The following is a 24,422-nucleotide window of genomic DNA, read 5'->3' on the forward strand; positions in this document are numbered from 1 at the left end:
GAGGGTAGCTCCTTTCCGCTTGCCAAGCTACACGCCTGACCAATGCTCGAGTTGAGGTGTTTCTCTTCGTGTGCGTGGCGCTGTGTGATTTTTGTTTTGCCTGGCCATATATAGCACGTGGCTACGCAGCAGCATCTTTGGGGGCCCGCACGTTCTGCTCTGTCTGCGGACACTGGCAGGCACCATCCTCTTCTCGCTTCGCATGCCGCTCTAAGGAAGATTATTGGAGGAAGTGGGAGGGGCATCACTGCTCTGGGTGGCTTGTACGCGAGTGCTGTGACGCAAGATGCCGCTTTCCCACCCCTCCAATCGGGCACCTTCAATTCATAGATGCGCGCGCATTTGTACGTGTGCGCAAGACGTCTCGTAGGAGCACAGGCACAATCGAAACAAAAAAAGGTCATTTCGATAGTGCACGCACCTTGGCACACGAACGGGTGAGTGAGTAAGCGAAGGGAGGGGGGAGGCGTCCACATTGCTACATGGCGTGCTTGTGAATCTGGCCTTTACGTGCTAATGCGTGTGTGTGTGTGTGGAAGAGGAGTGAGCACCGCCATCACCGTCGCTCCGAACGCTTTGTGAGCTCGCCTATCTTGGATAATGTTTCTCTTCGTTATATTGTGTGTCTTTGTGTTTGTGGCTTTGCATCACCCCCACCTTCTTCTCCAACCCCATTTTTCTCTGTGCGCTCGTGTCTGCTCGTGCTTGTAGTGTGCACTCCCTCTCTGACACTTACGCATACACATACACACACACACACATCTGTGTGTCGACTCGCTATCGGGCGCTCTCTCTCCTCCCAACATGTCCTTCCATCTGTTGTTCACCTTTCCTTTGGCAGTTTCCTTCCGACAATCTCCTGCTCCTCCCGTGCACGTCTCTCCTGCCTGCTTGTCATGCTTGCTTGAACACTGTGCTGCTGTCGCTTTCGTTGGCTGTGTGGCGGCGGCGCAGATGCCAAAGGGGAGATGTGCCCTTTCTCCTCACCCCTTTCCCCTCGCTCTCTCTATATATGGTGTGTATGCCTGTGTTCGTTGCGGGTATACTGTGCGCCTTCGCCGTCGAACTTTTCCTTTTTGCTGCTGTTCGCTGAGGCCTTTGTCCGCTTCGCCCCATCATTGCCACACCTTCTCCCTTCTCTATTTCGTTGTCTCGGTCTGTGTACACGTGCGGGACAGCCGTTGACCTGTGCGTGGGTGACCTGACGCGATGCTCACTCCAGATCGAATCGCACGCTCTCTTTCTCGTGTACGTGATGTGACACTAAAGATGCTGAGGGGAACGCGTGTGTTGATGTGCACATCAAAGTAAGTAAGCTGAAGGGTATGTGCAGCTCTCTCTCTCTCCAACGTGCAGTTGCCAATGAAAAGGGAAAGGGTTGACGGAGGCTTTGGGTCGATAGGGGAAGAGAGGAGGGGGGAGGGAGCCATGCATCTCTGTCTCTTGCCCACTTCAACTCAGGTGGGTGCATCCTTGCACGTGGAATGTTGCGGGGACTTTTCTCCGTTTGGGCGTGCGAGGAAAGGTCATGGTGACTGCGTCTGATATGCCCTCTTCCGCAGAAGCGCATGGACTACGGATGCTCCTGTAGGTGGGCCGCTCCAGCTACGGTTGTCTGGATGCATCTTTGGCTTGCCTGAGAGAGGCGTTTTTTTTTCTTTGAAGGCTCACTGCCATGTGCAACAGTGACGCATTCTTTCGACGCGGAATGGTCGCGATGACGGCGGGAAAGAATGCGGGTGATCGAGCTGGGGGAAGAGTAGGAAAGGCTGGTGAGAGCGACGCGTTCAACACATTAGGGTGAAGGCTTTCTTTCTCGGTCATCTTTCCGCTATTCTCTCTGTCGACTCGTGCTCGTTTCCTTTTAGCGTGCTCGTCTGCTGTCCCTTAGCCCTGAAGAAGCGGCTCGGTCCTTTTTTCGACTGCTTGGCTCTCGGCGTACCAACAGATTACCTGCATGTGAGACTCTCGCTCTCTCTCTGTCTGCACCTTCGCTTCTGTCGGCGCGTAAGTGTTTGTGTGTGGGTGTGTGTGCTCCGTGCAGCTGTTGGTGGTCTCCGCTCGTTTTCCCTCACTCCTTTTTTTCGTCCTTCCGTACCCGCGGCGCCGACTCTCCCCGTTGTGGGCATGCGTGTTCTTACACCCTTCTTCCCTCCTCATCTGCCGTCTTGACAGCCTTTGGTTGCCTACATTGTTTCGTGTCTTTGGCCGCCTTAGGCGCATCTGCCCCACCTCGACAACGCAGCTCTTCACGCCTCCCCTCCTCACCACAATCACTGACCGCCGCCTTTGGCTCCCCCCTCTCTCTCCTAATCGTTTCACCCATACCGTCCCTACCGCTGCCGCTATGGGCCATCTCAAAGGACGCCCTCCGTTCATTTTGCGTTGCCATGCGTCTGCCATAGCGCAGCTCCTCTTCCGCTCATGTGTTCACCGTCATCGGCAGAGAGCGCCGGAAGCAAAAAAAGAGGACGAAACCCCTCTCTGTCACTGTCTCGCTCTGTGTGTGTGTGTGTCCATTGCACAAACTCTGTTGCTCTTCCTCGACCTCTACGCCGACTCCTGCGTAGCCGTCTTCGCGAACACATCTCTTCCTGTGTCTCTCTCGTACAACTTGTCTCTCGTGTGACCCATAGCGCGCATGCTTTCGATTTGGTCCTGTACACGCTCACACGCTCAACACGGGGGTGTCGGCTTCCCATCTCTGCTGTGCGATTCCTTTTTTTTTATCAATCTGTCTGCAGGGGTCTCAGATGACGGGGGGAGGGCAGACGTCTCAGCGCATGGTACTTCAGAGGCCCAGGGCCCACTCTGTGTGAGCTAGTCAAGCAGCCCCAACCCCTCCTGCGGATGCCGAGCTGCTCCTCGTGGTGAGAGCGTCCGGCAGCCACGACGTGGGGCTGCCAGAGCGCTGTATTGCGACGCGGATGTCAGCGGCGAGGGACTGGAGAGCGGTGCCTCAGCGATGGTCGGCAGCGGATGTGTTTGTACCATCCGTGCGAGGCAGAGCTCCTTCCCCGACCCTCACTGCCCACTGGCGTCTGTAGCCTCAGCCACCTCGATGTGTGTACCATGTGGCGACCCGCATGCCGGGTGTATAGCGACCGTGGGGCCGCCTTGGTCGCACGAGGCAGGGAGGGCTTTTGAGGCAGGGGCCGTGCTCGGATCGCTGAGGCGGTGCATTGCTGCCGAGCGCGCGCGCGTGTTTGATTGTGCGTGTGTGTGTGGACGACCGCGTTGCACTGGGCAGTGGGCGCGTGGCAGGCTCAACGGAGGGGAGTTCGATGCGTGCTCTATGGCGTAGAGGTGTCCACGGCGAAAAAGAATATATAACACTGAGTTGTCGAAAGGGGCGATGAGGCACACACACACACACACACACACCGCCATAAAGTGGAGGGACGCGAAGCAATGCAGCGACATCTTCCGTGCTTTGGCAGCGAAAACGGTTTTCCTGCTCTTCTTCGAAAAATGCCTCTCGAGTGATGCCGGCCGTTTGGTGCTGAATGAACAGAAACCTGTTTTGCACGCACTGCTCCGCCCCCCCGCGTCGCGAGGAGAGAGCCGAATGATCAGCGGGGCGCCCCAGTGCACTATGCGAGCTCCCCCCTGAAGCAGTAGGGTGCCATCAGGACAGAGGTTGTGCTTTGTGTTCCTCCCAAAATATATGCGCCTTTAAGCTTACATGTCGCTCTTCACTTTTTGCGGCCTACTCCCCTCCCCCTTCTCCTACGTGGGCTGCTTTCTGCGCCTCCATTTTGTCTGTGTAACGGCGCCCTTCTGAGCTCTGCTGCAAATGTTCACACATCGGCAGGCATAACGTCACGTCCCTCACACAATTCGACCCCTCACTTCCTCGCAAGCGCGCACACACTCACAGGCAGACAACAATTAAGCGACGCGTTCAGCTTTTCTACCCCCTTTTTTTGCGGCTCGCTGCTCTTTGGTGCCATCGCACCCTCCGCGATAGCTGCTCTCTTCATCACCTGTGTGCCGTGCACACGTTGAACGTTGGCTGCACATCACCTGAGCAGGGACGGGACGCACACATTACGGAGCTGCGGTCCTCCGCTTCAGCAGCGTCACGCTGGAAAGCTTCTTGGGCCTCGCTGCACACCGGTGTCCATCATGCCTGCGTTTCTCGACTGCTGTCCGCGTCTCACAGTCCTGTGCCTCCTGGCGCTCAGCTCAGTGCTGTGCGTGGCAGAAGTGCTCGGATGGGGATGTTTGGGACACATGGTCGTCGCCGAGATTGCATACCGCCAGCTGAGCCCGTCGAATCAGCAGAAGATCGAGGCGATGGCCATGCAATTTCAGCAGAGTGGTCCGTTCCCAGGGTCGCCGGACATGATGCAGGCCGCGTGCTGGCCGGATGATGTGAGGAGGTGGCAGCAGGACGCCATGGGCACGTGGCACTATGTCGGTCAACCGTACAATCCGGAAAATATAACCACCGATGGGATGGAGGCAGTGAACGCCATCTCCGTTTCTCTCAGCATGATTCAGTCGCTTCGCAACACAAAAGCACCACTGTACTTGTTGAACTTTGCATGGGTGAACTTGGTGCATATCATTGGTGATCTGCACCAGCCCCTGCATGCAGTGCAGCTTTATTCTCATGATTATCCACACGGCGACGCCGGCGGCAACTTGATTCGCGTCCTTGTAAAGAAAAGAGAAATCAAGCTGCACTCTCTCTGGGATAATATTTGCTCTGCCACACCACATTATTACCAGCGCCCCCTCTCCTACGCCGACTTCTTCGCGGTCTCCTCGTTTGCGGATCGGCTCCAGGACACGTACAACTTTCCACGCAGCATGCGGACTCTCACAAATATACAAAAAATGGCAGAGGAGAGCTACGCCTTCGCAGTAAACTCCTCCTACGCGGACATGGTGCCAGGCGCTCCTGTCAGTGATGCCTACCTTGCTCGATGCACGGAAGTCGCCGAGGGTCGACTGACGCTCGGCGGCTACCGCCTCGGGTATATCCTGAATGGGCTCCTATCGAAGATTCTTGTGGACGAGGCTGTCCTGGAGGCGTACCGTGCCGCATCCTCGAAGCCACATGCCGCCGCTAAGGGTGACTGGCAGAGAGTGATGCTGCGAGGTCACTCACACTGATGCGGAGCGAGTACGTGTATTTAGATATGCGTGAGGAGCGACAGCTCTGTGAAAAGGGACGACGGACTTGCCGCTGTGTCGCTTGTCCTCAGCCTGTGCGCTCGGGCTATGGATGGGCAGAGAGGAAAGACAATCGCACAGCATCGCTTTGTCGTCTGCGCCTCACTGTTCTCCCTCGTTCTTCTGCGCAGTTTCTCAGCATTCTTTTTGTCCTTTCAATCTGTCTGCAGGGGTCTCAGATGACGGGGGGGAGGGCAGACGTCTCAGCGCATGGTACTTCAGAGGCCCAGGGCCCACTCTGTGTGAGCTAGTCAAGCAGCCCCAACCCCTCCTGCGGATGCCGAGCTGCTCCTCGTGGTGAGAGCGTCCGGCAGCCACGACGTGGGGCTGCCAGAGCGCTGTATTGCGACGCGGATGTCAGCGGCGAGGGACTGGAGAGCGGTGCCTCAGCGATGGTCGGCAGCGGATGTGTTTGTACCATCCGTGCGAGGCAGAGCTCCTTCCCCGACCCTCACTGCCCACTGGCGTCTGTAGCCTCAGCCACCTCGATGTGTGTACCATGTGGCGACCCGCATGCCGGGTGTATAGCGACCGTGGGGCCGCCTTGGTCGCACGAGGCAGGGAGGGCTTTTGAGGCAGGGGCCGTGCTCGGATCGCTGAGGCGGTGCATTGCTGCCGAGCGCGCGCGCGTGTTTGATTGTGCGTGTGTGTGTGGACGACCGCGTTGCACTGGGCAGTGGGCGCGTGGCAGGGCCGTCTGCGTAACATTGTGTGCTGGCGTGCGGGGGAAGGGGTGAAGTGAGGTGAACATAGTGTGTGTGTGTGGGGGGAGGGGGCGCCTGCTGTATTTGCTTCAGCAGCAGAAGAAGCTCGTACCTCCCAAACGACGGCCCCGCCATTTCTCCTCCCTCCCTCCTGCCTCCCTCCTTTCGCTCTCTGTCTCCTGCTCGTGCTTTTTTGTTCTTGTGCTGACCGTCTTCTGCCCTTTGATTCCCCCCTTTTTTGCTGTTCCTCCATTGGGTGTGTTTCTTTTTTTATTATTTCGCCTCTTCGCGTTCGCTCATCTCTTTTGCTTTTTTTTGACGCCTTTTTTAAATCTTTCTCCGTCTTCTCTGGCGCTGATGCGGATGCCCTGTCGGTGGCCGAGATGTGCTCGCTGTGGGGCCGCTGTCGCGTCCGCCTCACCCTCCCCTCGACGTGTGTCTCGGTTTCTGGCCGCGACTGTGTCCTGAGGAGGGCGCTTCCAGCAGTCACGCTGTGGCAGCCCAACCCTCTTCCGCGCCGGCCTCTTCCCTTTTTTCTTCTGCGGCCCTTGAGTGCCATGCGGCATGGGTTGCGCTCGCGATCCTGCCTCATAGAGCCTGAGGAGTGGGAATTACTCAGAGAGCGGGGGAACATGGCGCGAGGGATGAGGAGGAGAAAGCGAGAGGGAGGAGACCCACGGCAAGCTCGTCTGCAAATCCAGTCACGCTCTCCCAGGGGAAGGTAATAGCACAGCTGGGCTACGTTTACGGGAAGCGAGGGGGAGGAGGAGGGGGGCAACGACCTCCACAACGAAGCATAGTCGGCTCTCGATGAAGGCTGAAATAGCCGCAAGGCGAAGAGAATACATATCTATTGACGTTATTTATATGCAGTGTGTCGACGGCCTCGCCATACACAGGAGGAGTGCAAATCAATATTCAGCAACGAGCCGGACAAGCATGAAAAAAAGAGGGGGAAAAGGGCAACACACCATGGAGCACGCCTCGCCACCGCAAAGAAAAGATGCCGAGCGTGTGGTGTGCCAAGGAGGAGCACGGCTACCGACCACCTCCCTCTTTGGGTGCTGTACGTGAAGCGGGGAGTCCAGCTGGTGGTCGAGATGGCTCGAATCGCCGTGTGCGTACTCGTCGCTGGCGTTTCTTTCTCTTTTGCATCCAAGCCCCTCATGTTGGGGATGCGTGACCACTCCCCCAGTCCCTCTCTCCCATCTGTTGCCCTGCCATGCCCTTTTTCCACGCCATGCCCCAACGCCCCCCTCCCCCTCCTCGTCGAGGCTTCTGCGTCGTTTTCTCTCACGGAAAAGGCATTCACGGCACATTTAAATGAATGGCAAAGATGGTGCCCCGCCACCTGCTCCATGCGGCACGCTTGATGTGATCTACGAGAACGAGGAGGTGCTTGTGGTGAGCAAGCCTCCAGATATGCCCATGGACGGCGATGAAGCCGTCTACGGCCGCACAATCGAGTCCCTGGCGTATGCGCATATGAAAGCTAGCGGCATCTTCGACGAGGCGCATGAACAGCTGCGGCAGGAGAAGAAACGAAAGAAGCAGCTGAAGTTTGTGCACCAGCTGGACTTCAGCACGAGCGGGGTGCTGTGCCTGGCCTTTACCAGAGATATGGCCGCGCGACTCGCTCACTGCTTTGAGATGCGCACGGCTCGCAAGTACTATGTTGCACTGCTGCACGGGCACGTCCCCGGTGATGTGATGCCGCCGAAAGATGGTGCCTCACGTGGTGAGCTAGGGCCCACTTCGGCGTCTGAGACGGGGTTGCGCCGTTCACCCTTTGTGATGTGGGCTGATGCGTGCCACAACGCATGGAAAGGCGTGGGCTGCATCGAGGCCGTTTGCACTGGACGCAGATATGGCGACGCCCCTGCGAGCTCGGTGGCTGAGGACGAGCTGGCAGTGTTTCGGCAACTTCTGCGAGGGCCGCATGAGGCCGTGCTGGAGGCAAACGCGCAGGTAGACGCCAAGGGCGCGAGCGGAGGTGAGTCAGCGATTGTGGTGCATCGCTTTCGCTCTGGTCGCAGCGCTTCCCCATCGCCCGCCACCTCCGCACCGGAACAGTCTTCCCCTTTGTCGGCCGACGCGGTGGAGGATCTCATACATCGCACACTGTCAGAAAAGACGGCCTCGCCTTCCATCCTCCTCGTTCGCCTGCCAGTGGGGTACGATTTGACAGACCCCCGGCACTTCCGCATGGCTGTCACATCAGAGCATGGCCGCGACGCCACAACAAGCCTGCTGGTGCTGAAGCGCACCTATTTGGCAGAAACGCCACCGGCGGAAGGCGAGCCACCACCACGCGACGCCATCGCCAGCGATCTCGCCTCCGCCAGACGCTATCCGGTGACGTTAGTTCTGCTCGCCCCCCACACGGGTCGGCGTCACCAACTTCGCGTGCACTGCCGTGCTATTGGCGTTCCCATTCTCGGGGATACACTGTACTCTTGCGAGCTACCGTGGTGCGCGGATTCACTGCTGGGCCCATCGGCGTTAGCATGGGGAGCCGCCGGAGCGCGGCGCATGTACCTGCATGCGTGGCGGCTGCTGCTTCCTGGCGCCCTCACACGCTGCCTCGATGATGCTGAGCGTGTTGCACTGAAGAAAAAGCGACGTCGCGAGACCTTGGGGCTTTCGGATGCGGGCGATGCCTCCGTGCCCGCGAGCTGCTGCGAGTGGACGGAGTTTGTGGCCTCTGTGGATTTTTCTGAATTGTGCGTGCAGGACGCAGAGGATTGGGAAGGGCAGGTCGTGCACTGATTGGCGGAAACAGCGCGCCTTCTCTTTGCGCGTGTGACGTTATTGAGGGAGGGCCGCCAGCGCCCACGATGCCCTTTGTGAACCATCATATCAGACCCGGCAAGGGTGAAGGCACGGGGGTGGGCGCGTTGCCGTGTTACAGGCGCGCTGATGAGTGCGGGACCGAATCGCAGGTGCATCCCCTCCTGCGGACGCTTCGATGGTGTGGCTTGGTGCGTGATGAGTCTGGCATGGTTTGCTTCGCGCCAGATTGCACGGCGCTCTCCACCGCGCTGAATGACCGCTTCCGCACCGTGCGGTCTCGAACTCCTCATCGGCAGCTGCTACGATGCTGCGCTTTGCCTTCACTTATCCGCTTCCTTCCCTGTCTACGCAACGAATCCCTCTCTGGTGTACCCCAACTTGTTCAACGACAGGATGTGTTGTCGTTGTCTACTCGGACGCAAGCGCACCCGGATACCATAGAAGCACACACCTGTGCCGGGCGATTCAGGGCCTTATCTCACACGCTTCTCTATTCATACGGAGGGGGTGAGGCGGCACTGACGCACGACCACAGCGCACCGCTGCGCTCCTCAACTCCTGCACCGCCTCCAAGGAGCAGCCGTGCTTTTTTTTTACTGTAGTTCACGAATTCGATTCGTCGTGACTGGGGTGCCGTCGTGGACGTCGTTCGTGGTGAGCGCAAGCGTGTCTGTGCGCCTGGTTGACTGAGTGTTTTCGTCAGATATCACCCTGGACACTGGCAGAGCTCTGACTATGGACCTCGTCGTGGCTGTGCAGGAATGCTGCATGAAGTGTACGCCCCTCGCACCGTGGCGGATGTGGCATGGAGTCGGCAGAAGACTGTGGCATTGGCTACGGCTATCCAGCAGATACGTGGAAGGGGCGATATTGCACCGAGTGCACCACCACATATTCTCCTCCTCCACGGACCTCCCGGCTGCGGCAAGCTTGAAACGTTGAAGGTGCTGCTACGCGAGGATGCTACGCTGGTGGCAGGTCCTGCATCCACCGCCCAGCGCACGTCTCGCGTCAGCTCGGGCACAACATCGCCGTTGGGCGAGTGCCAGAGCATGTCCTTTCATGTCTTTCACACCTGCGAGGCCACCGTGCATGCCTATGCTCAGTACTTGCACAGGGTCGTTTCATACTGTCGAGGCCAGCTGGGTGGCGGTGAGCTACAGCTGCCGTCTCTGAGCGACTCATCGACAAGGTGCGGGAGCAGCGGCTTTGCGGATACCCGTAAAGACGCGGTGGGTGGAAGTGCCGTCTCGACAGCGCCTCCGACGTCTGCTTCGATCGAGCTGCCTGCAAATCATGCGCACATTGTCAAGTTCTACGGCGAGCCCGCCTCCCACGCACTCCATCGTTGCACGCTCTTGTTCCTCAGAGAATACGAGGAGCTGCGCGTCACTGCACAGCTTGACGAGCGTCAGCAGGAGAGCTCATGCCTTCCGTTGGGCCCCTGCTCGGACAGACGAGGGGGCCGGATGGCGCACCTCCGCCGCAACCTCATCTTCTTCATTCACACGACACACGACACCCATAGCGATAAGCTGGACCTGAACACATCATTCCCAGCTTCCCTGCTCCAGAGCTCCGCCGTGGAGCTGTTTCATTGCACACCGATAACGGAGATCAACCTACGGAAGCGGCTGCGCAGTGTTTTGGATCTTGAGGCGCGACGACAGCGGCAGCTCGCAGCGGACACCGCTATGAGAGGCTGCGGCGAGGATTCCACATCGTCTTTCTCGTTCATTGCTCCACTCTCTGCGTCTCTCAAGAGCGCTCGGCGTCACAGCAGAGCGAAGGGGAAAGCGCCCCCAGCCGCATACCCCCCTGCTGCTGCTTTGACTGCGCCGTCCAGCGTCGATCTCGTGGACTCAGCGACGTTGAACGCCATCGTGGCCAGCAGCCAGGGTGACATCCGTCAAGCCCTCCTGCAAGTCCAGTGGACTTGCCTACTGCCCGCGTCGGCTTCACTTACCCTCACAGCGCACCAGAATGGTGACTCACTCCAAAGAGCGAGGGAGCACGTTGCGGAAGCTGCCGCGGCGATCTGGCTGAGGCTAGAGAAGCGGCGATCAGCGGCACGTGAGCGTACGTTGGGAGCCGGCGCCGGCACCGCTGACGGTCGCGCGCTCTCGCTCAGCGACACGACAGGCGCCGGACTGAGTTTCTACGCAGCGTGCTCGGAGCTGCATGCAGCTACTGCTAGCTTAGCAGCACCAACACTCGCTGTTAAGCGTTGCAAAGACAAGGACAACGAAGGCGAGATCGACAGCGAGTGTGATAGCGAGTCTTTCAAGGAGGCAGGCGTCAAGGACTCTGGCGAGGTGATCAGCATATCCTCTGCCTCCTCTGATTTGTCAGCGTCTCCTGCACGAAAGGCACCACGCCATGGCGAAGGCAAAACATCGGCCAACGGCGGCGGTCCGGCTTCCCGAAAGAGGGCTCGCCAGTCTTCTCCGCTGCCCGCTATGAACATGCTCTCGCTGCTCGACTCCCAGGCAGAGGGTATGGAAGCTGTGGCCTATGGGAGTGGCCGAGGAACGCTCGGAGTCAAAAACAGGCGGGGTCGCCTCGTACAGGGAGGCTCACCGCCTTCGCCGGCGGCGGCAGAGTCGGAGCAGCGCGCCCTCTTTCCGATGACGAGGGACGAGTACCTCGGCCTCTCGCACGCCGTCGGCCGGTTACTCACGCAGAAGTACTCCATCGACGAGGTACTGAACGCTTTAAACGTACCGCCCCGTAAGATACTAGACTACCTAACGAACAACCAAATTCGCTACTTTGGCGGTGATCAAATATCTCCGTACGCGCACTGCATTGAAGCCGCAAGCGACGCAGATGCGCTGCGAGCCTCAGAGCCGAGTGGCAGCTTTGCCAGCGTGCCGAGCGCCGCTGAGCTGCGTGAGCGCCGTCGGCTGGCCGACCGCACCACCGCTGGAGAGAGCATCGGCAACGTGAGGCGACTGCTGGAGGTCATTGCGCTTCAGCTGCTTCACCTAACGTACCGGGCGATTCAGACGGATGTTCGCCCGCCGCCAGGCTTCGTCGCACAGGAGCCGCCGCCGTTTCTTCGCTCGGCCTACCCGCGCCTCCGCGACGTCTCTAGCGACGGGGTGCCGTATGCAATGCGGAGAGGGGAGAGGGGCGATGCAGCAGATCCTGTTGCCAACCTTAGTGAGCGGGAGTGGGTCGAGCAGGCGCTCGCACGCCTAGAACGGGCGCGCGCCGAGAGTGCCGCCGGCTCTTCCTCAAGCTGCCGCAGCGGCAGAAATCGGCGACGCTGCTTCGACACCGGCACTGGCAGCGGTGCATCATCGCTGGAGATGTCTACACCACGTATCCAGACCGACGAGATGGACATCTTGCGTGAGGGGCTGCCAGACCTGCTGTACCGCTGCGGCAGCACCGAGGCTGTGTTGCTTGACTACTACGCCCTAGCCCCATATATTTTATTGACCCTGAATCCGCCACTGCCGCCGCCGCCGCCGTCACATGCAGGACTCATTCCTGCCTCTGTCGCGTGGGCGTCACTGGCGCGTGCGTCTGCCGCGTCAACTGCGACGGCGCAGATCCCTAGTCTGAAAGCGCCCCTGACAGCACCGTCTGCGTCACTCTTCTCACCGACCGCATGCACCACACCTGCCGCTGCGCCTCGCCGCACGGTATTTCGGTTGGCATCTTCGTCCTCGCCAGCGTCGGCGCCAGCATTGATGGGGCCTTCTGCCCACTCTGAGCGCTCTGAACCGTGCCAGCGCACCTGCACACCTCTGCAGTTAGCAATTTTGCAGCGTGGCCGCAACCCTGCAACGGCACAGCTCCGAAGCCGCCTTTTTGTGTTGCCCATGGCCAACTTCGGTCACGGTGCCACCGGCTCTGCGACGGAGAGCGGGGCGGAACGCCCACTGATCCCGGATGGCGACGACGTCGACGACACGGACGAGGACTAGGCGCAGCGCATGTAGGTGCGCCTGGGCGCGGATGAGGCCGAGGTGGTGAAAAAAGAAGAGGTGCATCGCCAGAAGCCGTACGGTCGCGCTGGCCAAGCAAAGCGAGATGAGAGCGTAAGCGGTGCACTGCGTGCGGATAGGGGCAGGGGCGTGCTGAACGGATTTGAGGGATCCTCAAACGTGAAGGGTATTTCCTTCGTCGTTTCGACCTGACCAGCAGGCGAGGCCGGGAGTGCCGCTGAAAGGGAGAGGCAAGGGCGAGGGCGTCTATGCTTGTGCGCACCGTAGCCACTGTTTCGCATCTCTCCTCTATCTGCGGCGCGTCGCCTAATCGCGGGGCACTCGACCCAACAAAGGCGCCTTTATCCGTCCGTCTCGACAACGCTGCCCCCAATGTGAAAGGGTGCACGCAAGAAAAGGGCTTCTGGTGAATCTCTGTTTTGATTTGTTCTGTGCGCCTGGCGAGCACATCGACGAGGCATGAAAGGGGTGAGGGCGAGAGGAGGGGATGGGCTGTGGAGGGCCTCATACGGCTTTCACCTACCAAGATTGCCCTCCCCACCCCCTTTTTAGCGTATCTTGAGCATGCACAGCGATGTGCCTCTGTTGAGACCGCATTCTCAGCGCAAACTTGACGAATGGCGGAGGGAGAGGAATCTCGGGGTCTGCGTACGAACCTGTGGGTGAGGGGCCCTACCCGCTCTCCAGGGCGCTTCCGTCACGGCGCCCCCCTCCCTCCCTCCCTCCGAATTCATTGTCACTGCTTCTCTTTCTCTTCCCCTCCCCCCTCCCGCCCCTCCCATTTGCACTCTCTCTCTGTCATGGCCGCGTCTCCCTGAAGGATACGCCCGCTCCAACCACTACACCTTTCCACATCTCATCTCTGCCACGCAGTGTGTCCATTCTCTCTGCGTCTGTCATCTTCCCTGCCGCCCGCCCCGCTCTCAGAGGGGTACGCGCCTCGAAACTCTGCAAGTTGGGGCCACGCGCGCTTATTTTGGCAGTCGCTCTCGCGCCATTTTCGTTTTCAGTTTGACTCCGCCCTTTTTTTTCCTTTCCGTCTTCGGCAGCGTCTCAGCGCCACCGAAACTTTCAGTAATCGCTGCGCGCGTAGAATGGCTTCTTCAGAGTTGCCGCAGACTTCTCTGCCGAGCGAGGAGCATTACCCCTCGGTGCATCTGCTGCTGCTCATTACAGGGAGTGTTGCGGCGATCAAGACTGGGCTGCTGCTAGATCAGCTTTCGACAGAAAGGTGCAGTATCCGCATCGCCGCTACAAAGGCCGCGTTTCATTTCCTCCGTCGCGCGCAGCCGTCCTACACCGGCATCCCTTTTCAGAGCATCATCACAGATGAGCAAGAGTGGAGTGAATGGCAGGCGATGAACGACGCTGTGGTGCACATTGAGCTGCGCCGATGGGCTGACCTCGTCGTGATTGCCCCGCTCAACGCAAACACGCTCGCCAAGGTGGCGACAGGGCTGTGCGACAACCTCGTCTCGAGTGTGATGCGAGCATGGGAGGTAAAGCAGAAGCCGGTGATCCTGTGTCCAGCCATGAACTCTGCCATGTGGATGCACCCGATCACAGCGAAGCAGCTGGATCAGCTGGCGGAGTGGTACTGTGAACCCGACGCGCGGAGCTGTACGTGGTGCAGTACAATGATCAAGGCGACCTTTCCGGTAGACGGGAGCCCCGCGCCGCTGGTGATGGCTGCTGTGTACGACAGAATCGGCACAAACGTGAGAGCGGGAGAGAATAACGCGGCAACGGCAACAAGCGCTTCTTCTTCTTCGGCAGCGACGACTACGAGCGCCGCTGCCGCTGCCGCTGCTCCTGTGGTGAACCCTCGGCTCCCCGCGACGCTGCGCGAATCCATGTATCAGGTCGTTGGACCCGTGAGCAAATACCTTGCCTGTGGCGACATCGGGATCGGCGGGATGGCGAGTGTTGAAGAGATCGCGCTTCACATCCGCCATACAATGAAGCTGATTCGGGATGAGAAGCGGCGTTGCTATCAAGAGGCGCGGGAGCGACGCGCAGCGGAAACCCGAAGCGCTCCATCCACGGAACACGCTCCGCAGGAGAAGCCCCTGCCCCAGGAACAGCCTTCTGCCATAGCACCTGAGACGGCGACGCCAAAGCGCCATTGCGAATGAGCCGCTGACGCAAGCGAAGGGGGAGGAGCGCATTACTGGCACAGCACGTCAAAGGAAAGAGATCAGCGAAGAACGATAGGGTACCGAGGCGAATGAACGATGACGCACTTCCGTTCGCGCTTGAAGAGCAGCATCCCTTTCGCCTCTGCCTTCCCGACCCTTGGTTGACACCACCGCCACGAGCCGAGCCTCGTGCTCCCTGGACGCCACACGACGTCTTGAGGCTCTACTTCACAGCCTTCACCGCAGCTCTCCTTCTCGCCCCTCTCCCCCTTTTCCTCCTTCAGCGGCACACCGCTGTCCGAGGGGGGGAGTAGCGATCGATGCCGTCGGCGCCGCAGCAGACTCTCTCCGTGACGGTCACCGGGGCCAAGTCCAGCCTGCGCTGGAGGCGCGATACGGGAGGGCATTTTCGGCGTTGGCTTCTCCGGCAAGCTCTTTTCACAGCGAACAACGGCGGGTAAGGGAAGGGCAGGTGCAGCCGCAAAAGCTTCTCGCGCCGTTGCCGTGGACGCGCCGCCTCAGCAGCGCGACGCACGAGAGGGTTAGGAACGGCTTCGCCCTTTCCTACGGTTGAACGCATCGAACAGCTTCCAATAAGGGATGACATCTACGGCAGTGCGCGTGAAGGTCACCTGCTGTGGGGCGTGCTGCACACCGCCTCGCTGCGCGCCTTTGAGCTCATCAGCACAGGGGGCTGATTGTCTCAGCGCATGACCACAGTGCTTCCGGCGGTGACAGCAACCAAGTGCCTCGCTGCCCTCCTTGTCAAAGTGCCGCGTCAGGATCATTCCACAGCGCTCCTCTCAGAGGGAGCAGATAAGTGCATTGATGATGCGTCGAGTGTAACTTTTGTAGCGGCTTAAGGGACAGGGAGGGGGGAACGTATGCGTCGCTGCGTTCCACGCACGTTTGTGCTGGCACACATGCACGCCCTTGGTGAGTGGCGCATCCGTGTGCGGGCGAGCCTCTGTCTCCTATTCAGCACACTTCACTCTAGCGGGTTTGGGTTGCTTCTCTCTCCGTCTCTTTGCCACATGCTTGGCCATCTGCGCTTGCGTCCAGCGCGGCACTTTCAAGTAGCGCCAACGGACATGGCCGCTGTAGCGTTGTGCTCATCCAGCATCGAAGACGGAGGCTGCATGCCGTCTCTCCTCTCTGCCAACACGGGCCTCACCCTTTTTTTTTTGTTTCTTGGAAACTCGGAGCGTTGAGGCGCGAAGTACACCCACCCACCCACTCACACACACACTGGCTGGCTGATCTCACCCGGTACCGCTCCTTTTGCGCAGGTGGCACTTCTCTGTCGCAAAAGCGAGGGCGACACACCGTAGCTCTCTGCGCCGCTTGTCTTAGCGCACAGGCGTGTGATCCCTCGCTCTGTTGCCCTCGCATCGCCCTCTGCCTCCTCCCCAGTCGAACCTGTGAGCACGTACACAAAACGCTTGCATTGCAGCGAACGAAACGTGGCAGGAGGGATGGCATCATCATCTACAGCATACGAAGACCATACCGCTAGAGGAGCGGTGGAAGCTCCGGCGTTGAGCTGCGGTGCTCCCGATGTCGACACGTCTCGTCCGACCGAGCCACGCGTGTCGGGCATGAAAAAGAAGAAAGCGGAGAGGGCTTTTTTTTTCGAGCGGTACCCACGCCGCAAGATCGCGCTGCGGCTGGCCTACCACGGCCACGTGCATGACGGTCTTGCAAAGCAGAAGGAGACGAGCAACACGGTGGAGGGGCTTGTGTGCGAGGCTTTGCGGCGGCTTCGCCTCGTCCCGGAGGACGGGCCGCAGAGCTTTGGGCGGTGTGGTCGCACAGACAAGGGTGTCAGTGCTCTCGGCAACGCCTTTTCCCTCACCGCTCGTGCGTCTTGCTCTGCCGATGCGAAGCCGCAGTTACCTCCGCTGGACTATTGCAACATGCTGAACAGCGTCTTGCCCCCGACGATTCGCATCGTCGGCTGTGCGTTGGTAGACGACACCTTTGACGCGCGCTTCTCCTGCATCCATCGCACCTACCGCTACTACTTTTGCCACCGCGGGCTGAACCTGCACGCCATGCAGGAGGCTGCTGCCTTCTTGCTCGGAACGCACAACTTTCGCAACTTCTGCAAGATGGACGTTGTGAACGTTAGCAAATTCGTGCGGACGGTGCTGTCGGTCGGCGTGTACCCGAGCGAGGCACTGCCAGAGCTCATTTCATATTTCGAGATCACAGCGAACTCGTTCTTGTACCACCAAATTCGCTGCACCATGGAGGTGCTGTTCCTCGTTGGCCGCGGGCTGGAGGCCCCTAGCGTGGTCAAGACGCTGCTCGACTTGGGCGATTGCAAGCCGATCTACCCCTTGGCAGACGGTATCCCACTTGTCTTGTGGGACTGCGGTTTCCACAATGTCCAGTGGCAGCTGTCTTATTGCGCGTTCCACGCCATAGAGCAGGAGCTGCAGGACATCTGCACAGCCCTACTCATCCGCGCCACGTCCGTCTCCGCAATGCGGAGCCAACTATTCCAATGGTGCACCGGCACTGTCGACGTGTTTGCTAGGGACCCGCTCGCGAAAGGGGACGAGGCTGGCAAGAGCCACTCGCGCGCTGTTGTTCAGCGAGGTCCAGAGGTGCGGCGCTTGGATAGGTGGTCTATCACTGGGTGCGACTGGACAGAGCCGAGCACCGCTGGCCAGATGAAGGCGCGCAAGCGCGACCTGCTCCGCTACTTCCGCACCGACATCCATGAGGGGCAGGCGCCGGCGAACTACGTGCCCCTCTTGCACCGTGAGAGGGAGCGGACCTACGAGGAGGAGGTGGGGGAGTTGAGCGACAAGAAGCGTGCGCGCTACGAAGTGAACGAGGCGAAGAAAGCGGCTGGGGCTGCGGCGCACAAAGACGTGGTTGGCGAGGACTAATGCGCTGGCACGGGAGACCCCTATCTATCCGCGCGCGCTACTGCCGAAGGAGGTGAGCCCGTCTTATTGCCGGAGAAGATGCACACCACAAGGTGTTCGTGAGAGGTGCGGGAGTGTGCATGGCAACCGGAGCACGATGCACTTCTGTCTTCTCGTCTCATCCCGAGTAAGGGAATACCTCTTTTGGTAACGAGCAGCGTCCCAGGAGCGAATGTGTTTGCTTGAGTGAGCTGCGCTTCCGGCGCCTACCATCCGTGCGATTTGGCGAGGTGCTCTCCAGAAATGTGGTGCGGTGCGAATCTTTCCTCTTACTTTCATCTGACAGTGACGCGGTCACAGCGATGGGCAGACGGCTTCTCCTCTTGTCATGGCACGCACGCCATGACGTCTCAGAGAGAGAGGGAGAGGGACTTGCAGATAGGCACCAGTGTGGGCGTCCATCACAAATTCATTCGTGTGAAGAATTGGATCCGCCTCTCTCTTGGCACTCCCTTGCGGCACCTTTGCAGCTCTTCATCACCGGCCGTCCCAGCTATTGCCGCCCTCTGGTGCCGACGCATCTACGCTGTGGTGAAGGCGCGGCAAGAGTCACGTGTCACACTGGCATCAGCGGTGGCGGGCGGCGGAGTCTTCTGTGGAGGCAGCACCTGTGCTTTGCGGCACATGACTGCTATGCAAGAATGCGACTGTTGTGCGTGTATTGCCTTCTCTTCCTTGTGCTGCAGCCTCTTCTCCTTCCTCCGCGCGAGTGGAGACGGCGGGGGGGAGGTGTTACTGAGGTGCATTTGGCTGTGCGGCGTTCACATCCCGCTTCTCACTCACTCTCTCTCTACCACTTTCCTTCCTTTTTTCCCCCTCCCTCCTTTGCGCACGGCCGCACCTCAACGCCTCATGCGATGCCTGTGACGCAGTCCTCGTCTACCCCCCCTCTCTCCTACTTACCCCCTCCCCCCCATTCCCCACCAACATCAACACCGCGAGTGGGCGCACACCTGCGTTTTTTTTTCCATTTGATTGCGTCGTGTCTCTGCGACTTCTTTTTTTTTCTTTCGTTCTCTCTAATCCCTTCTCGGCTATACTGCTGAAAAGTCAAGCAAGCGGAAAGGTCAGCCGGTGGGCGTAGCCGCGCCTGCTCATTCTCTGCTCACCCCACCTCACCCCTTCCACCGCCCGCATTCTCTTTCTTCCGCTCACTCACCCCCTCTTTCTCTCTCCTCCCTCCCTTCTCAGCGGGCAGCTGTTCGCTGGTTAATCCTTAACACCATCCCTGGCCGGTCTCACCTTCGCCGCCCAGTCTCCCCCCTCTCTCTGCCTGCGCAGCGCCAGCTAGCGTAAACGCATCGAGGGTCCAAGTATGGCTAGCATCGGAGCCAGTTGGGACGGCGCTTGTCTTTTCCTCGCAACCGACGTGGCAGGAGTGCTTCACTGCTACCGGTACACAAGGGAGAGAGGGAACGACAATGATGGAGACGACTGGGATGAGCGCGACTCTATCTTAAAGCACCTTTGGTCGCGTCGTCTTGACGATCAGGACGGGCTGTTGGAGTCGGCGACAACAGATGATGCCGGCACGTACCTTCCGGTGCTTGTGCCGACAGCAGCCGAGCAAACAGAGCGGGCCACGAGAGTTGGGTTTCGCTGTGCTGTTTCAAAGCGCCTTCACCGCCTGCAGCACTGCTCGATGGTCCCTTCCCTTTCGGCTTTGGTGGGGGCGGAAACAGTGCGAACCCACAGCGGTGTCCCCTTGGCATCATCCAAGCTGTGCTCAGCTGCTCGGCAGAGAAGCAAGAGTGGTGACGAGGCAGAGGTGGCTAAGGAGGGCCACCCCGAAGGCAGCAGCGGGGGAGGTAGCAATGGCAGCCCTCCAGCTGCAGCAGGGCACCATCCTCGGCGACAGGGGATCAGCTCGCTGTGCCCGTTCTGCGTGAGGGCGCCCGCGTCATCTTCAGCATCGTCTACAACGCGCACCCCACCCACCTTGCCATCCACGCTCGGAGCCACGTGCGCCTCGGCTGTCACTGCCACGAAAGCGTCAAAGAACGCAGCACGGCCGGTCACCGCACCGTTTTATCGTGGCAGCATGAGCAGCCGAGCTACGATGGAGCAGAGTGAAGGGCAGGACGAGGCTGACAAGGCTAGCTGTGGCACTGAAGGCTGGAGCACAAACCCCTTTCGGCCCTGTGACTTTATGGCTTGCATTCCAGAGCCGGCCTACAGTGTTTTAGACGCAAGCACCGCGGCTCAGTCAGCGGCGGCGACAGGCTCGATCACGCTCGCTGACCTTGCATCCCCCGCAGTGAGGCGCGTGTCGAATCCACCTGTGGAGGCCGCGTGGTACTGGCGCTGCCCACGCTCCGCCTTTGACGCACGCGCGGCACCGGATGGCGAGAGTACTGAAGCGAGGCACTTGACACCCAGCTGCTTGGCGAATGGGAGCGAAACGAGTCACGTAAGCATGAGTGACGCGGAGGTGGCGGCGGGCTCTGTCGAGGATGCCGCATCCGGGCATCTGTGGATGTCATTGCCAGCGGCCGTGGGTCACTGGAACAGCGCCTGCTGCTTTCATCATCGATTGTTGCTCTTGCGTCACATGGAGGAGCGGTATAGCGAGCTGAACCTCCTCACGGGGGCGTCGCTGGCTACGGCTTCTTGGACGCCTCAGACGGCTGCGGCGGCCGCCGTGGTGACGCTGGACTCTGCATCGTCTTCTAACAACGTTTCACGCAGCATCCATTCGTCCATCATTGACAACAGCGGCACCGTGAGTGGCAATGACAGCTTCGACAGCATCTCCGATACGATAAGCGATGCGGCACCACGAGTGGTGCTGTCGCTCACGGTGCAGCTTTATGAAACAGTGGTCCTGCAGGGGCCAACACCCCGCGTTTCCGCAAAGATGGCCAAAAAGAAGACGCCAGGGCAGACATCGGCGACCGCTTCGCGACGAGAAGAGGCTCACACATGCCTGGCAAATCTGACCGCGCCAACGGTTCTGCTGGGGCTAACATGGCACGCGCCCAGGCAATGGGTGCAACAGCGAGACGCTGAGCGTGTCGCTGCGTCTCAGCGGCCGACCGCAGGATCATTTTCGACGAGCAGCGAGAACACACTTCATCACAGCAGCACGAGTGCGTCGGACATCGATAGGGATGTCTTGGCAGGCCGCAAGAAGCTCCCCCCGCAGTACCACTTTGTCCGCGCTGTAAGTCCCACGCTCGTAGCATCTGCCCCCTCCGCAGTGTCACCGAGGTGCAGCGGTGATACACCAGTGAAGTTGTCGGCTGAGACGCTGGCGAAGCGGAAGAGCGCAGGATTCGAGGGAGCGCCACATGAAATTCCGCTGCGGTGCGGGCCAGGCGGATGTGTTTACGCTGCAGTGCCCGCAACGTCGGACAGCTTTACCACCACTGCCAATGGCGAGGCAGCGTCTTCACAGTTCCTGCTGCTCCTCCAGATGCCTCTTCCTTTTGTGGAAGCGTTCTGGGTGACGCTGCCGTCACCCTTCGCATCGCGGGGCTCACAATGCAGCGGCAGCGCGGCGGCACCGGACCGTCGCGACGAGCCTTCAACTTCAGCAATCGAGCTTCGACGGGTGCCATGGCTACCGCGTGAAGCCTGCAGCCTTCGGGCCGTCGAGCTCGCTGTAGGCGCACCGATTAGTGCTGCTGCCACATTAGCTGCATCGTCGGGCCATAAAAGCGCGTCGGTAGAGCTGGCGACTCTGCGTGGATTTGTTCTGGAAGGGCCAGAAAGATACCCGCTGTCGAATGCGATGTCCACCGGGTTTCCGCGTGTCTTCCGCGCACTTTCTGCCCATGACGTGCTTCACGCTCGCAGGGCTGCCGTGCAGAGGGCTCGGGTCACGCGTCACATCGGCGAGAAGGACAAGCCGCTTAGCGCCCTTATCACGGCGAGAAAGCACGAGCAGGCTGTCAAGGCCGCAGCACTCTCAGGTCATCGCAGAGGAAGTCGCGACATGCACACCAGCAACTCGTCCACATCCTCCTTCTTCGAGGACCGCAGAAACGGCAGCATCACTCATAGCATCAGCTCGCCGCCGCGTAACTACGCCCCGGCAACCAGTTTTCTTGACGAAAACTTCGAGCCGCTCACGCTGCTTGGTCGCGGCGTCAGCGGGGCGGTGCTACTAGTGCGGCATCGTTTCACTGGCGTCTTCTACGCCATTAAGGTGCTGATCGCTCGCGACTACGAGAGTGAGCGCGATATTTTGCAGGAAATGCGGGTGCACGCCATGTTGGAAAACCGGCACGTGGTGCGCTACCACACCTGCTGGTCCGAGGTCATCTCCGCCACCCGTGCGCAGCAGCTGGCGTTCATCGGCGTGTGCCACCCATACGAGGCAAATTTGATGTGCCGCCAGCGGCTCGAGTCCGCCTCCTCACTCTCCTCGCCCGAGGCAGCTCGAGGGGTGGCACGCAGCGGCACCTGGCACTCTTGCCCCAATTCTGGCCAACATATTCGAAACGGGTCGAAGCTGCGCTGTGCACCCGGCGCGTGGCATCACCTGACGCTCCCAAGCTATCCGAGCTTTTATCTGGTGGGGAGTGACTCGGCGAGTGGGACGCCGTCGCCGAGGGCGAAGGAGGCGCGATCGCATCCGCGGCCCCGCAGCAAGCGCTGGAGCACAGAGTTCGTGGAGGAGTGTGCTGACGCGAGGGGCGTGGAAGGGGACGAGGCGTTTGCCGATTCCGTGCAGGAGCGGCCTGGCGTCGTAAGTGAGCGGCTCAGGTCGTCGGGGACAGAAATGCCTTCGCCTCCAAGGGAGAGGTCGCAGCTGTCACCGCATCCCGTCCCATTGTCGTCATCTCCGTTTGTGTGCGACACGCACGCCCCCCTGACCACACATCGACTGCGTAAGAAGCCCTTCATGACCCCCGCCTTTAGCTCCGGCTCTTCTGCCGCCTCGGACGGCGTGGGTGGCACCACTGTTCAGGGGGTCGGCGACAGCGAGGAAGAGGAGGCGCAGCCGATCTGGGATGATGCACAGAGGGGCGACAGCAGCAGCAGGAGCAGCAGCGGAAGCAGTGATGACGGCTACGGGGGCAAGCGGCAGAGCGGAAGCTCTATTATTGGCCAACGCGTCGTCTTTCTACAGATGGAGCTGTGCCAGGGGACTCTTGCGCAGTACTTGGTTTCCCGCGCTTCCGTGGATCGCGTGGAAAACTTGATCATCATCATACAGGTGATGGCCGGGCTGCGCTACCTGCATCGCCGCGGTATCCTGCACCGTGATCTGAAGCCGACAAATGTCTTTTTGGACTACCGCTGTCAGTACGATAAGGCAGCCTACCAGACGGACTCGTCGGGCACTAGTGACGCCGACGAAGCCTCTTCGGACGACGATCACACGGCAAATTTCTGTAAGCGACTCACGCCGCCCGCCTCTAAGTGTGGCGCTGCGGCAGCGTGGGGAGGCCAGGGCGGCGACGAGGCCTGCGCAACTCCCTTCTATTCAGCCCTAACCTTGTGTCGACGCCACTCAAACACCTCCCCCTCAGAACTGCGGCTCGGCGGCGACGGCCCGAGTATGTCTTGTGCGCCGCGACGCACCTCTATCGTGCCGCCTGGCACGCAGAGCCTATTTCCTGTTGCCCACTCCTCTCTCGCCCCCGGTTGGGAAGCGGAAAAGGCGAAGAGTTTGTTGGACAACGTGCCTTCGTGGGATAGTGAGCAGGCGACTCTGGATCTCGTCAGGGGCACACCTCGCCGTCTTGCGGCTGACATGCTGCGGGAACGACTGCTTAGGCGGCCACCGCCACGGATGGATCACCAGCGCGCTAACTACAAAGACGGGGTGATGGTAGGGGAGGCGGCCTCCTCGAACGTACCGATGCCGCTTGTGCAGGGCAATGATGGCCGATACTTTCTCCGCCGTCTGGCGAACTGGCTGCTTCGCCGCTTCGTGCAGGTGCGCCTGGGCGATTTCGGGCTGGCCAAGTTCTTGTACCAGCAAGATCTATGTGTGAATGGCTTTGTTTCCGTGAACGGGCTCAACACAATCGGCGTCGGCTCCCCGCTCTACGCGAGCCCGGAGCAGCTGCAGGGCAGCCGATGCACGCCTGCATCAGACGCGTTCTCGATTGGTGTTATGCTGGCAGAGATGTACCTTCAGCCGAAGACCATCGCGGAGCGCTTGACGGTGCTGCGTGAGGTCCGCGAGGGGGCCTATCCTGATGCAGCATTGCTTGGCCAGTTCCCTGAGCTGAAGCTGGTGCAGCACTTAACTGTGACCCAACCAGAGCGCCGCATGACACTCGCGGCGGCCCACAGAGCCCTCAAATCCTTTCTCGAACGAGCACTACACGGCGAGGTGCGCCGTCACGGCGACTAAGCCGGCGGGCAGTGTGCTGCGTGTCCGAATGAGAGCCACTGCGTGAAGAAGGAAAGACGGAGGTGCGTCATGGTCAGCGCCTCAGGGGCGGGAGGGATGGGGGTGATGGGGCGGTCGCTTTGGCGCTATCGCCTGTGTATACCATACGATAAAGCCACCGCGTTGCCGGAAGTGCACGTGCCAACACAGATGCGCACCTCTGCTCTCTCCGCTTTCGTTCTCCTCTACCTCGTCACCTTTTCTTATGGCTTCCCCTCGTGTGCATGTGCACCAGCGTGCGTGGGTGTCTGTGTCTGTGTGTGTGTGTGCCACTGTAGCTTCCTGCTGTTAAACCAAGTAAAAGGATGTGCCATGCGTGTCACTGTTCAAGATGAGAGCAGCCAACGCGAGGC

The 24,422-nt window shown here is 60.0% G+C and overlaps 6 protein-coding genes across 6 annotated transcripts; all 6 read left to right on the forward strand.

Annotated features, from left to right (window-relative positions):
• Nucleotides 1–4,128: 4,128 nt before the first annotated feature.
• Nucleotides 4,129–5,124, forward strand: LSCM1_03769 (uncharacterized protein; the record flags this gene model as incomplete). Its single annotated transcript, XM_067321302.1, has 1 exon — nucleotides 4,129–5,124. The coding sequence occupies one exon, from the start codon at nucleotides 4,129–4,131 to the stop codon at nucleotides 5,122–5,124; it is 996 nt and encodes a 331-aa protein (XP_067176670.1).
• Nucleotides 5,125–7,211: 2,087 nt separating this feature from the next.
• Nucleotides 7,212–8,657, forward strand: LSCM1_03770 (uncharacterized protein; the record flags this gene model as incomplete). Its single annotated transcript, XM_067321303.1, has 1 exon — nucleotides 7,212–8,657. The coding sequence occupies one exon, from the start codon at nucleotides 7,212–7,214 to the stop codon at nucleotides 8,655–8,657; it is 1,446 nt and encodes a 481-aa protein (XP_067176671.1).
• A 785-nt stretch (nucleotides 8,658–9,442) lies between these two features.
• Nucleotides 9,443–12,619, forward strand: LSCM1_03771 (uncharacterized protein; the record flags this gene model as incomplete). Its single annotated transcript, XM_067321304.1, has 1 exon — nucleotides 9,443–12,619. One exon carries the CDS (start codon nucleotides 9,443–9,445, stop codon nucleotides 12,617–12,619), a length of 3,177 nt encoding a protein of 1,058 aa, XP_067176672.1.
• Nucleotides 12,620–13,734: 1,115 nt separating this feature from the next.
• LSCM1_03772 (uncharacterized protein) lies at nucleotides 13,735–14,775 on the forward strand (the record flags this gene model as incomplete). Its single annotated transcript, XM_067321305.1, has 1 exon — nucleotides 13,735–14,775. One exon carries the CDS (start codon nucleotides 13,735–13,737, stop codon nucleotides 14,773–14,775), a length of 1,041 nt encoding a protein of 346 aa, XP_067176673.1.
• Nucleotides 14,776–16,253: 1,478 nt separating this feature from the next.
• On the forward strand, nucleotides 16,254–17,678 carry LSCM1_03773 (uncharacterized protein; the record flags this gene model as incomplete). The annotated part of the gene is made up of 1 exon (XM_067321306.1): nucleotides 16,254–17,678. One exon carries the CDS (start codon nucleotides 16,254–16,256, stop codon nucleotides 17,676–17,678), a length of 1,425 nt encoding a protein of 474 aa, XP_067176674.1.
• A 2,080-nt stretch (nucleotides 17,679–19,758) lies between these two features.
• On the forward strand, nucleotides 19,759–24,030 carry LSCM1_03774 (uncharacterized protein; the record flags this gene model as incomplete). Its single annotated transcript, XM_067321307.1, has 1 exon — nucleotides 19,759–24,030. The coding sequence occupies one exon, from the start codon at nucleotides 19,759–19,761 to the stop codon at nucleotides 24,028–24,030; it is 4,272 nt and encodes a 1,423-aa protein (XP_067176675.1).
• Between the last annotated feature and the right edge of the window lie 392 nt (nucleotides 24,031–24,422).

Source organism: Leishmania martiniquensis, chromosome 30, assembly GCF_017916325.1.
Source record: "Leishmania martiniquensis isolate LSCM1 chromosome 30, whole genome shotgun sequence".
Lineage (NCBI taxonomy): Eukaryota > Euglenozoa > Kinetoplastea > Trypanosomatida > Trypanosomatidae > Leishmania > Leishmania martiniquensis.